The 14,368-nt window shown below is 39.6% G+C and overlaps 2 protein-coding genes across 7 annotated transcripts in view; one reads left to right on the forward strand and one right to left on the reverse strand.

The window, feature by feature from the left end:
* The window catches only part of mettl8 (methyltransferase 8, tRNA N3-cytidine), a 39,011-nt gene extending 26,260 nt beyond the window's left edge, over positions 1-12,751 (reverse strand). For all 3 annotated transcript variants that reach the window (XM_003226158.4, XM_008118873.3, XM_008118872.2), the window contains exons 1-3: positions 12,535-12,751; positions 9,841-9,997; positions 1,584-1,675 (exon numbers count right to left, since the gene is read on the reverse strand). In XM_003226158.4, the coding sequence (XP_003226206.2) occupies positions 1,584-1,675; positions 9,841-9,997; positions 12,535-12,580 (295 nt within the window). In that variant the 5' untranslated portion in view covers positions 12,581-12,751. The remainder of the gene's footprint in view (positions 1-1,583; positions 1,676-9,840; positions 9,998-12,534) is intronic.
* Positions 12,752-12,784: 33 nt separating this feature from the next.
* The window catches only part of dcaf17 (DDB1 and CUL4 associated factor 17), a 38,370-nt gene continuing 36,786 nt past the window's right edge, over positions 12,785-14,368 (forward strand). For all 4 annotated transcript variants that reach the window (XM_062964545.1, XM_008118870.3, XM_008118871.3 and 1 more), the window contains exon 1: positions 12,785-13,044. The gene's annotated coding sequence lies outside the window, so the exon portion shown is untranslated. The remainder of the gene's footprint in view (positions 13,045-14,368) is intronic.

Here is a 14,368-nt window from a genome sequence, read left to right on the forward strand (position 1 = left end):
AATTTCTAACCTTCGGGCAACTGGATCCATACGGAAAAGAAAATCACCTGGCAGACCTAGGACTGTTAGAACACTATAAAATGTGGAAGTAGTTAGAGTAGTGGTTCTCAACCTGTGGGTCCCAGTCAGTTTACCAGCTTGTTAGGATTTCTGGAAGTTGAAGGCCAAAACATCTGGGGACCCATAGGTTGAGAATCACTGAGTTAGAGCATCCACTCAGCAATTGCCAAGGCATTCCAGGCATAAGCCTGGCATGGTATTGGGGATATCAAGTTGAAATTTGAGAAGAATTCTGCAGGGCAATTTAAAACTGCGTCCTTACAAAATGAATAGTTCTTAAAAACCCATTAAAAGAAAACAATTTCATGTATTTTTCAGAAACGTATACAATTTTTCCCCCCAATAGCTTTGTTCATTTTTTATACTCTTTCAAATTGTGAGAGATCTTTACGTCTCATCCTGTAGTTTTGCAATGGAGCTCTCTGGAGGAGAATCTTACAAGCCCCTCCCTCAAAGGTAAATCCCAGGATTTCGCAGGATACTGCCATGGCTGTTAAAGTGTAATCTGTTTAAGGGCCTCTTGCCCTTACATGTTCTCAATTACCTAAAGTTATAACTGTTTTCTTGCTCCAACTGACTCCCCAATAATAACAATAATAATTTGCATATCAGTTTGAAACTGCCTGGAGGTATGGATGAAGTTTTTTTTAACTGAATCATTTTAATTTGCAGATTTTTATATCAACCCAAATATTTATTAATCCTAAGGAAAGTTACATCCGCAACAATACCTTGCAAGATCAACTACAAATGAACTACATTTGTATCAACTACAAATGGGGCCGGGCTGTGGCGCAGGCTGTTGAGCAGCTGCAATAAATCACTCTGACCATGAGGTCATGAGTTCAAGGCCAGCCCGTGGCGGGGTGAGCACACGTCAATTAAAAATTAAAAATAGCCCCTGCTCGTTGCTGTCCTAGCAACCCGAAAGATAGTTGCATCTATCAAGTAGGAAATAAGGTACCACTTATAAAAAAAGTGGGGAGGCAAGTTTAACTAATTTACGACCTGGAATGAGGAAGTGCCGTCAGAGTGGATGATGAAGCAGCTGCTCCCCCCTGTGGCCAGAATCGAACATCCCCTCAGGAGAAGGTTAAATTGCCTCTGCGTCTGTCTGTCTCGGTCTCTGTTAGGTGTTTATGGGCATTGAATGTTTGCCCTATGTGTGTATAATGTGATCCGCCCTGAGTCCCCTTCGGGGTGAGAAGGGCGGAATATAAATACTGTAAATAAAATAAATAAATAAATAAATAATACAAATAAAACTTATAGATTAAATTCATATGGCAACAATGTGGAGTCCCCAATTATCCCAGAGGTCAATTTGTATCACAGAGAGATCATGAAAACATGAGGACAGAGCTCAGTGAGATGTTAAAATTGCAAGCCAAGACTAAACAAATGTGCTGTTTGTCACCATTAATGCAAAGTGCAGTAAAAACACAGAGACTGGCATCAAAAATTAATAAGTAAATAGATAAAACGGCTGTATTGTCATAGGCACTTTTCAGAACAAGCTTTACCTTGCAGCTCTGCTGGGATTCTTATGAGTGAGTTCTCTGTGGCCTTTTCCTTGGCTCTTTCTTTTTCTTCCTGTGACCACTGCATGTGGTCCCTTGAAAAAAACAAGGAAAAAAACAATTTGCAGGAGGAGAAATATGCTTTTTTATTTCTAAAAGCTTCCATAGGTTTTTCTATACTTCCCCCCTCCCTTAAGCACACCACATGTAATCAGCGGCATTATAGATTCCATTTTCTGCCTTGGTTTTTAAAATAGGCCTTGATGCACTCTGAAACTCCTGCCATTCTGCTATTCCATTCTTTTGCTTTGTTGTAGCCATTCTGCATTCCAGCAGGCCCTAGGCTGACAGCTCTCAGTAATGTCCCCTTCCTTACAGACCATGGTAGCGCTTGAGCATTTGAATGTCTCTGTGGTGTGTTGTCTTTTTGTTGCTTTCTCTGTGGGGTGTTTCCAGGCATCCCCTCTGCCCATTCTTTAGCTTGTGATGATGGAAAGTGCAAGGCCACTTCCATTTAATACAGTAGTTTGTCTTTTTGAGCACACACACGCAGCAAGCCTGCCAGCCTGTAATCTGCCGGTGCCTTTTGAGTCCTGAATAACAGTGATTCATTATGCTAAAATGGAGGGAGCATTGGCATATTCCATGCCAGCTATCCAACGTGACTGCTGTTTCACCACAGATTTATAACTATTAAAATCTGGCCTCCTGGTGTGCTAAAGCAGTCCGAATAGAAATGTAGAAATGTACTTGATGGGCATATGAATATGATAAAAGAAGGTTGCAGCTAGGGTCCATTTTGTTTTTCAGGTAATACGTCCAATTACTCGCATGTATTAGGGAACCACAAAATGCAACCAAAACAGCATCCAGAAGTAAGCTGCATGGAGCTTTTAATTACACAGCACAACAGATGGATTTGAGTGGGATAAAGAGGTAAATCTCTCTAGTAAAATAATGGCACTCAATTGCCTGCCAGGATGGAGTAGGATTACCGAAGCCAGCACCACACCACAACATTATGCCAAAACAAAGCAGAAAACACTTAGCAATTTTAAGATATTCCTCTAGGTTTCAATTCCATAAATTCACAGAAGCTAGCAATTAACCACGTAGGTCTTAAGCCTGGCCTCAGATGCTAGCAAGGATTCAAGGGTGTATTGGCATACTTCAATATCACTCAAGATTATACTTGCACCCAAATGCAAATATGTTGAAGTGTTATTACCCTTGAACTTTTAATTGTGGCATTCTCTACTTCGGATGGTTCAACCCTTCTTAGGATTGCATCCTCGCCTCAAAATTCAGAAAGGAACCAGACAGGGTTGCCCCTTATCCCCTCTCCTATTTATTTTTTCACTAGAAATTTTACTAAACACAATCAGAAAAGATCCCCAACTAAAAGGCACTAACATTAGGAAATATAACTACAAAATTAGGGCTTTTGCAGATGATTTAATTTGCATAATAGAGGACCCAATAAAAACAATGAAACTATGGTTAACCAAATTTAAAGAATTTGAAGAAATCTCAGGACTAAAAATAAACATGGATAAAACTATGATACTAACCAAAAATATGACGAATTCTAGACAAAAAGAGTTAACAGAAAAAACGGGTATCCAAATCAGGAAAAATATTAAGTATTTAGGTATAAATTTAACGGCTAAAAATTCCCAACTTCTGGAAAACAACTATGACACCAAATGGAAAGAAATAAAAAGAGAACTAGAAAAATGGAAACATCTTAAACTTTCACTATTAAGGAGAATATCAGCAATAAAAATGACCATACTACCAAAAATGATCTTCCTCTTCCAAAATATTCCAATCATAAGAAGTACCCAAAGATTTAAAAACTGGAATAAGGACCTGAGCAAATTTATTTGGATGGGGAAGAAACCCAGAATTAAAAGAACATACTTGACAGATGAGAAAAAAAGAGGGGGATTAGGTTTACCTAATCTACAGCTCTACCATGACGCATGCGGACTAACATGGATTAAAGATTGGGCCACACTCCAGAAAACAAAAATTATAACATTAGAAGGGGCGGATTTAAGATCAGGGTGGCATGCATACCTATGGTATGACAAAAAATTAATAGAAAAAAATTCAGGAATCACTTTATTCGATCCTCGCTAATGAAAATTTGGGATAAATACAAAAGGAGATTTCATTTGAAAACACCATTATGGATCTCACCACTCGAAGCCTGTCAAAGAAAAGAATTAGGAAGAGAAAATTGGCCAAGATATAAAGATATTTTAATCAGGGTGAACAATAACTATCAGGTAAAAGGCCAGGAAGAATTGAATAATCAATTCACAAATATAGGATGGTTCCAATACATCCAGCTAAAAGAATACTATAACAAAGATAAAAAACTAGGATTCGAGGACAAGGAAGGTTATTGGGATATGATCATGAAATCAGAAAGAAAGACGATATCAAAACTTTATAAAAAACTATTAGAATGGGAAACAGAAACTGAACTAATCAAGGAGTGTATGTCAAAATGGGCAAAATTTTTTGGAAAACCAATACAATTAGCAGATTGGGAAAAAAGTTGGAATATAAGGCTCAAATTTACCTATGCTACTGATATGAAAGAAAACTGGGTTAAAATGTTTTATAGATGGTATTGGACACCACAAAAATTTGCAAAATTTAATAAGAAAGCATCAAATAAATGCTGGAAATGTGGAGTAGAAGTGGGGACATTCTTTCATTGTTGGTGGACATGCAAAAAAGTGAAAGCCTACTGGAAAGAGATACATTGGAGAATTCAAAAGATGTTGCAGATTAGAATTGATCTGAATCCAAAATACTTCCTCCTGGGGATGTTAGACATAGATAAAGATAGAAACAAGGAAATCTTATTCAATTACCTAACCACCGCAGCTAGAATGAATTTGGCCAAATCTTGGAAAGACAAGGGGATGCCGGAGATAAAAGGATGGATAAACAAAGTCTGGGAGATTATGAATATGGACAAACTAACATATTTATTACAAAACAATCATGGCAGACCGATGAAACAGACAAACTGGGAAATGGTCAAAAAATATTTGAAGGAAGAAAAATACAGGGTGATTATTTAAAATGCAATATAAGATAAGATCTATAAGATAATGAAATATGTATATTAAAACGAATCCATAAACTAGAGACACTAGAAAGAACTGGTCAAAAAACTATAACATAGTTTGGAATTAAAAAATTCACAAGATACTGTGCTAAGATGGAAGTCAATTTTATTTTAACCTTGGGTTGGTGGTTGGGTTGTCTTTGTGTTTGTTTTGTTTTTGTTCATTGTTACCCTGTTACTATTCCAAATCCCTATTCCTCCCCTCACCGTTATGTTATTATGTGCATTCGGGTTTTACTTTATTGTATGTAGAAAACACTAATAAAAATTATTCAAAAAAAAAAAGGATTGCATCCTCTTGGTTTCCATCGAAGTCCTTCTACCAGATAAAATTCACAACCCATGGCAAGAAATTACCGGATGGACAAATAGCAGAATAAAGTGACAAAGTGATATACAGTGGGCCCTCTATAAGAGATTAGGGGTGCAGAATCCCCACCATAATGGAAAAACTGTGCATTTTAGAAATGCTGTTTTTTAAAACCTGACAGAGAATACTACTCTACCTGATGAATTTCAACGTCAACTACACTCTTTAAGAGTGGTTACAGCCTCAAGGCCTGGATATAGCAAAGTCACTCTTTCAACTTCAGCTTCCAAATTCCCCCATAGCATGACTACTGGCCTTATTGGCCAATAATGCTGGGAACTGCTAATCCAATACATTTAATGTTTACAAACTTTGCACTGAACAAAAGAAAGGCAGAGAAATCTTCTCTATTTTAGGGTCCTTGATCTTTGTGCTAATCCATGGTGTAGCTCTATATACACACCTATCACTAGAATCAAGACAGAATCAATTTATAACAATTCTGATATGTGGGCAAAAGTTGGACTAATACCAGCAATACATTTTGTTATATGTTTTTCTCTTCCTTGAAACGTATTCAATGATTTACTAACATTATGTGTAAGAGTTGAGAAGATCTGTGTCTCACATGAACCTGTTTGAGCTGTAAGATCTGCAGAGGAGGTACTCCTCTTTATCTGGCCGCTTTCAGAGGTAGGGCTGATGGGAACAGAGGAGGAGGTTTCTTCTATGGCTGCTTCCACATATTACAACTCCCTCCCTGGGAAAGTTGAGATGGTTCAGTTTTTGTTTTCCTTTTGGTTACTCTTCCCACAGCAAACATTTGGAAACTGATTTTAACAAATATGACTTTTAAGGTTCTATATGGTTTTCAATCTGTTTTGAAGTGATATTTTTATTATTTACTAGCTTGGTGACCCGGCAGTGCTCGGGTCATTTGAGAAAGGCATTGTTTGCCTGTGTTCCAAGTGTAGTCTAGATCCAATGTCAGCTGGGTTCAGTGGGTGTGGGTGAACTACAACTCCCATATGCAAGTCCCATCGTCCATGGTCCATCTTCCTCCAAACAGTGCCAGGATGTAGGTCATATGGGCTCTATATGCCAAGTTTGGTCTTGATCAGTCATTGGTGGAAGTCGTAGTGATCTTGGGAATGAGTGAAGATACTGAAAGTCCCATAATCCATGGTCCAAACTCTTCCAAACCACACCAGAATGTGTAGTGGGTCATGGGGGCTCTATGTGCCAAGTTTGGTGTTGATCAGACATTGGTGAGAGTCGCAGTGGTCTCAGGAAGTGAGTGAAGATACTGCAAGTCCCATCATCCATGGTCCAAACTCTTCCAAACCACACCAGAATGTAGAGTTGGCATGAGGGCTCTGTGTGTCAAGTTTGGTACTGATTCATCATTGGTGGAAGTCGCAGTTCTCTGAGGAAGTGAGTGAAGGTATTACAAGTTCCATTGTCCATGGTCCATCCTCCTCCAAACTGCACCAGGATGTACAGTGGATAATGGGGGCTCTATGTGCCAAGTTTGGTCTTGATCAATCAGTGATGGGAATCACAGTGGTCTCAGGAAGTGAGTGAAGGCATGGCAAATCCCATTGTCCATGGCTCATCCTCCTCCAAACAACACAGGACCTAAAGCGGGCACATTGCATCTGTGTTTCAAGTTTGGTCCAGTTGTGTCATTCGCGGGGGTCGCAATGGTCTGTGGGAGGCGAATCGGGTGAAGGTACTGCAAATCCCATAATCCTTGCTCCATACTCCCCCAAACTGCTTCAGTGTGAAAAATGTGTAATTTGGGATATGTGCCAAGTTTGGTCCAGTTCTGTCATCCGTGTCATGCAGTGGTCTCAGGAAGTGAGTTTGATCCAGATCTGTCATTGGTGAGGTTCAGAGGGTTCACGGAATACACGTGAACTATAACTCCCAAAGATAAAGGTCAATCACCAATATTCCCAGGTGGCCATGTTGAATTTCTGTGCCAAGTTTGGTCCAGATCTGTCATCACATGGGTTCAGTATTCTCTGAATACGGGTGAACTATTATTCCAGGATGTCAAGGTCAATGACCCCCAAACCCCACCAGTATGCAAATTTGGCCATGTTGAGTCTGTGTGCCAAGTAAGTTCCAGGTCCATCATTGGTGGGGTTCAGAGTGCTCTTAGATTGCAAGTGAACTATACATCCAAGTCTCTACAACTCCTATAAATGACTTCTCCCCAAACCTCCCCAGTATGTTCAGTTGCTGATCAATTCCTCTGTTTACTGTGTGCCATAGAAAAAAGTAGGAAAGGGTTGAGAGAGGGGCAGTGGGTGGGGTCATGCAAATGACGAGAGAAAGGAACACTGGGATGTGCTCGCTGTAACCTGCAATGTCCTGGGAGGGAGTGACTTGGTGGCTCCTCAGCACTGAGAATTATAGCCTATTTATGGAGGCTGGGGGCTGTCTGTGTGAGCAGACTCCTGTGCCACATACACATATATAGATTTTCACTTTTATTATATGTATAGATGTAGATATATATATAGATTAATACTGTTCTAATCTTGATTATGAACTTTTTAACTATATGAATTTTACTCGAGCCCCAGCCTGGGAGAAAGGTAAACGCTTCCCAAAGTACCCAGTTAGTAAGATGTGAAGCATCCCTGAAGAAGTTGTTTTTTGCCTACACAGGTTGAGTATCCACTGACAAATTAATGGAGAACATGTGGTTGGTTCCCTGTCTGTTGCCTTTCCTCTGGTAGGTAAAGATCTTTTTATTTAAGTAAGTCTTTGGTGCTTACCATTATGACGCAAATTGGTAGTTTGACTGTTGAATTGTACTTTTAAGTTGGAAACCATTTGACGACTAACAACGCCAATAAAATGTATTTTATGTGCTTTTTAAATTGAATTGTCTGTTTAATTACTTTTTAACTATTGTTAATAAGATTTTGGCTGGATTTAGATTTATTTTTTTTTGCAAGCTGCCTAGATGACATTAATTGGGTTAGCTAGATGTTTTGCATGTTTTTTTTAACTATGATATTGGGAGTGAAATATTTCATTGAGATCATCAAATTTTATCTTTATAGTACATTAACTGTGTCACCTTCACAAGCAATGAAGACCAACTTTATGGAGGCTATAGATATAAATACAGTAGAGTCTCACTTATCCAACACTCGCTTATCCAACGTTCTGGATTATCCAACACATTTTTGTAGTCAATGTTTTCAATACATCGTGATATTGTGGTGCTAGATTCATAAATAGATTCATACTATACTAATATTATAATACATTGTATATACATGTAATATTAATAATAATATTATGATGTAATACAATGTAATAATAATTATAATTGACTATTATAATTGTATATTTATATTACATGCAATATTACTAATAATATTGCGATATAGTTGTATAATATAATATATTGTATGTATATATACTTGTAAACCGCCCTGAGTCCCCTTCGGGGTGAGAAGGGCGGTATATAAATGTCGCAAATAAATAAATAAATAAATAAATAAATACATTAATTACAACATAACATTACTGAGTATTGAACTACTTTTTCTGTCAAATTTGTTGTATAACATGATGTTTTGGTGCTTAATTTGTAAAATCATAACCTAATTTGATGTTTAATAGGCTTTTCCTTAATCTCTCCTTATTATCCAACATATTCGCTTATCCAACGTTCCGCCGGCCCGTTTACGTTGGATAAGTGAGACTCTACTGTATACCCAAAAAAGAATGGCTTTGTATCTGTGGAAGTCAAGTAGTTGAGAACACCATACATTATGTGCCATATTATAAACTGTAAGAAAATCCATGAGAAAAATACTTAATATGCTATTCAAAACCTGTAGCTTATTTAATGGATAGGGAAAATTTGTATAAACTTGCTGGGCAGTTCAGTTAAGTTGGTTCTAGTTAATGCAATGGTTCTCAACCTGTGGGTCCCCAGGTGTTTTGGCCTACAACTCCCAGAAATCCCAGCCAGTTTACAGCTGTTAGGATTCCTGGGAGTTGAAGACCAAAACATCTGGGGACCCACAGGTTAATGAATCTAGTTTTGGAGTGAAAGCAGTCTTACTCAGACTTGCTTCTGTGAATAATGTAGATTAAATGTTTTTATAAGTGTGGATTCAGTAACTATATTTGTACGCACTATTTTAGTATACCATATTTTTGTTTTAAATACTGTGTTTTACACATTAGAATATTGCATTTTAACATTCCTTGTAAGAATTCTTAAACTTTGTGATTTTCCCTTTCATTGTAGCCATTCTTACATAATTTTCTTTTGGCTATAGCCTGTATTCAGTTGCTTAACTATGAAGCTTCATTAAAGCACTCTTACAGTAGAGTCTCACTTATCCAACACTCACTTATCCAACATCCTGGATTATGCAACACATTTTTGTCGTCAATGTTTTCAATACATCGTGATATTTTGGTGCTAAATTCGTAAATACAGTAATTACTACATAGCATTACTGTGTATTGAACTACTTTTTCTGTCAAATTTGTTGTATAACATGATGTTTTGGTGCTTAATTTGTAAAATCATAACCTAATTTGATGTTTAATAGGCTTTTCCTTAATCCCTCTTTATTATCCAACATATTCGTTTATCCAACGTTCTGCCGGCCCGTTTATGGTGGATAAGTGAGACTCTACTGTATCTACATTAACCCCCAGAGTCGGTCACGACTGGACTTAACGTCAGGGGAAACCTTTACCTTTACCTATCTACATTAATAGTGAAATAGATTATGCTCTAGTAAACATCTTACCACATGTTATGATCAAAAACTTTGTCTGGATCCAACAAAATCCGTGACCCAAGGGGAGCCGTTGGCCGTCCCTTACTTTGGAACCTCTTGGGTAAAATGCTATTCCTCAGATATGGAAGAGAAAACCTTTCAATGAACTGCATTTCAACAAAGACACCTGCAAAGAAAATGAAACAAAAGGCAAGATTTTAACATACTTCGTTATTTAATATACCAGAGGGGTAGCTATGTTAGCCTGTGGTAGCAAAACACCTTATATAAACGGATTTATATAAACTCAAGTGGTAAGATGCCTGACTAGAAAGAAGCATAATGTATGTTACAAAGTGTTTGCTGGAGACAAAGAGACTTTGACATACATGTTACATTCAGATCTATTTGGATTGCTTCAGCTGCTAATGAAAGATGGGGAAATAGTAGTGTGTTTCGAAAATAGGAATTCAGACCCTCCCCCAAAAAATGTACCCAGATCTCTTGATCTGTGCATAAACAATCTATATATATAAAAGAGTTATGAAATCCTGGTGACCAACAAAACAGCAAAACTAAACACCCCACAATCTAGAAAATTGACAGCACAACCCCTCATCCATGCCTCTAGGTTCATACAACAAAAAGAAAAGAAAAATAAAGTCCTAATTAGAAGTAGAGGAATAATTGTTTTTATCCAATTGCTGCCAGTTAGAAGGCTAAGCTCCGCCCACTTGGTCTCCTAGCAACCCACACAGCCCAGGAGACAGGCAGAGTTAGGCCTCACTTAGGCCTCTTCCACACTGCCTATAAAATACAGATTATCTGATTTTAACTGGATTATATGGCAGTGTAGACTCAAGACCCTTCCACACAGCTATATAACCCATTTATAATGGACAATGTCAGGGGAAAACTTTTATCCTTTACCTTAACTACCACCAATTCATCAATACTTTATTTCCCATACCACCATACTTTGCCACAGCAACGTGTGGCAGGGCACAGCTAGTAATATCTAAATGCTCTTTTCTAATACACTCTTGCAATGAGACAGATTCCTTGATATTAATTAGCCTACAAATGAAGAGCCTAAGTTACAAACATCTGACTTACAAATGACTCATAGTTAAGAATGGGGGTGAGACAACAGGAAATGAGAGAAATCTGCCCCTTGGAAAGGAATTCACTCCTGAAAGAGTTATCATGGGGAAAGGGAGCCTCCACTGAAGCTTTCTCCCCAATCTAGGTTCCACAGCAAGCCAATTCTTTCAAAATCTAGTGATCTCAGGAACAGAAAGTGAGGTGAAATTTTCTGAACAGGGACACAGACAGGAAAACACCACTAGGATGTTAACACTTCTCTATGCTATCCCCTGGTGGTGGCGAAGTGTGTTAAAGCGCTGAGCTGCTGAACTTGCAGACCGAAAGGTCCCAGGTTCAAATCCCGGGAGCAGAATGAGCGCCCGCTGTTAGCCCCAGCTCCTGCCAACCTAGCAGTTCGAAAACATGCCAATGTGAGTAGATCAATAGGTACCGCTCCGGCAGAAAGGTAACGGCGCTCCATGCAGTCATGCCGGCCACATGACCTTGGAGGTGTCTACGGACAACGCTGGCTCTTTGGCTTAGAAATGGAGATGAGCACCAACCCCCAGAGTCAGTCACAACTGGACTTAACGTCAGGGGAAAACCTTTACCTTACCTATGCTATCCAAAGCTAATATATATTGTACTAGCTGTGCCCAGCTATGCGTTGCTGTGGCGAAGTATGGTGGTATGGGAAATAAAGTATTGGAATTGGTGGTAGTTAAAGTAAAGGGTAAAGGTTTTACCTTACATTAAGTCCATTATAAATGGGTTATATAGCTGTGTGGAAGGGCCTTGAGTCTACACTGCCATATAATCCAGTTAAAATCAGATAATCTGTATCTTATAGGCAGTGTGGAAGAGGCCTAAGTGAGGCCTAACTCTGCCTATCCCCTGGGCTGAGTGGGTTGCTAGGAGACCACGTGGGCGGAGCTTAGCCTTCTAACTGGTAGCAATTGGATAAAAACAATTATTCCTCTCCCTCTAATTAGGACTTTATTTTTCTTTTCTTTTTGTTGTATGAACATAGAGGCATGGATGAGGGGTTGTGCTGCCAAGTTTAGTGTTTCTGGGATGTGTAGTTTTGTTGTTTTGTCCTAGGCCAAAATTTCATTACCCTTTTATATATATAGATATGTTTGGCTGAGGTTACACTTTAAAAAAGAACCTGTTCTGACTTACATACTAATCCAGCTTAAGAACAAACCTTCAGAACCTATCTTGTCAGTGGCAAGTGGGGTTTATATATCTGTGGAATGTCCAGGGTGGGAGAAAGAACTCTTGTCTGCTCGAGGCAACTGTTAATGTTGCAATTAGCCAGCTTGATTAGCATTGAAAAGCCTTGCAGCTTCGAGGCCTGGCTGCTTCCTGCCTGTGAGAATCAATGTGATTAATTGCAACTTTCATCCCTACTTGCCTCCAAGCAGACAAGAGTTCTTTCTCCCATCCAGGACCTTCCACAGATATACCGTATAAACCCCACTTGTCTAGTTTCCAACAAATCTCACAACCTCTGAAGATGCCTGCCATAGGTGTAGGCGAAACGTCAGGCGAGAATGCTTCTGGAACATGGCCATACAGCCCGGAAAAATCACAGCAACCCAACAATCTTGATTTAGAGGAGGGGTGGAACCATACCTTTAAAACGCTGCTTGTCATGAAAGTTTTTTCCGGGTTCTCTCATTCAACTTCTCCATCCAAATCCAGCTACTTTTATTATGTTTAGCGTTTTAAAATAAACACGATTAGATCGCCTGTTGTGAGCACAGAAACATTCCAATGCAATTACGGTTATATCCTTAAAACTCTCCGCGACCCACAAGAGAAAGAACCATGAGGTTCCCGAAAACACACAGGAGGAGGGGCGGGCAGGGCGGTGCATTCTGGGAGTTGTAGTTTTGTCGTTAGTTTACTCCTTCTTAAAAACGCGTGGCTTAAACTACCATTCCCAGTCTGCTTTGCGAAGCGACACCGGAAGGACGCAGGAGTGGGCGGGAGACTTCTTTCGTAACCATCTCTTTAGCTATGGTTGTTCTGAGGTCTTTCTGAGAGTGTGGTACAATATATGTATGGGAGGGGAGGTAATATAAGTCGTCTCAAAAGGAATCTTCTCAGAGGAGGATTTGAACTTTGACTTTCTGACTTTTGGTAAGATGACTGATTGGGTTGCTGTGAGTTTTCTGGACCGTATGACCATGTTCTAGAAGCATTCTCTCCTGACGTTTGGCTCACATCTATAGTAGGCATCCTCAGAGGTTGCGAGTTCTGTTGGGAACTAGGCAATTGGGTTTTTTTTATATATCTGTGGAATGTCCAGGGTGGGAGAAAGAACACTTGTCTACCTGAGGCAAATGTGAATGTTGTAAATTGGCCACCTTGATTAGAATGGAATGGCCTTGCAGCTTCAAAGTCTGGCTGCTTCCTGCCTGGGGGAATCCTTTGTTGGGAGGTGTTTGTTTGTTTCTTGTCTATAATTCCTCTGTTGTTGTTTTTTTTTAGTGTTGCTCTTTATTTACTGTCCTGATTTTAGAAATGACTGGTTGCTTTCACACATTAAAACTCCTTAACTATCCATTTTGTGGAAATGGATTTTGTAGCACCTCTGGGACTGGCTGAGAAGTAGTAGTTGGTAGCATAAACTCTCATCAGGGCGCACGATCATCAAGTTTGCAGATGACACCAAACTGGGAGGGATAGCTAACACTCCAGAAGACAGGAGCAGAATTCAAAACGATCTTGACAGACTAGAGAGATGGGCCGAAACTAACAAAATGAAGTTCAACAGGGACAAATGCAAGATACTTCACTTCGGCAGAAAAAATGGAATGCAAAGATACAGAACGGGGGATGCCTGGCTCGACAGCCATACATGTGAAAAAGATCTTGGAGTCCTTGTGGACAACAAGTTAAACATGAGCCAACAATGTGATGCGGCAGCGAAAAAAGCCAACGGGATTCTGGCCAGCATCAATAGGGGTATAACATCTAGATCCAGGGAAGTCATGCTCCCCCTCTATTCTGCCCTGGTCAGACCACACCTGGAATACTGCGTCCAATTCTGGGCAGCACAGTTGAAGGGAGATGTTGAGAAGCTGGAAAGCGTCCAGAGGAGGGCAACTAAAATGATCAAGGGTCTGGAGAACAAACCCTATGAGGAGCGGCTTAAAGAGCTGGGTATGTTTAGCCTGCAGAAGAGAAGGCTGAGAGGAGACATGATAGCCATATACAAATATGTGAGGGGAAGTCATAGGGAGGAGGGAGCAAGCTTATTTTCTGCTGCCCTGGAGACTAGGACGTGGAACAATGGCTTCAAACTACAGGAAAGGAGATTCCACCTGAACATCAGGAAGAACTTCCTCACTGTGAGGGCTGTTTGACAGTGGAACTTTCTGCCCCGGACTGTGGTGGAGGCTCCTTCTTTGGAAGCTTTTAAGCAGAGGCTGGATGGCCATCTGTCGGGGGTGCTTTGAAT

Source organism: Anolis carolinensis, chromosome 1, assembly GCF_035594765.1.
Source record: "Anolis carolinensis isolate JA03-04 chromosome 1, rAnoCar3.1.pri, whole genome shotgun sequence".
Classification (NCBI taxonomy): Eukaryota; Metazoa; Chordata; class Lepidosauria; order Squamata; family Dactyloidae; genus Anolis; species Anolis carolinensis.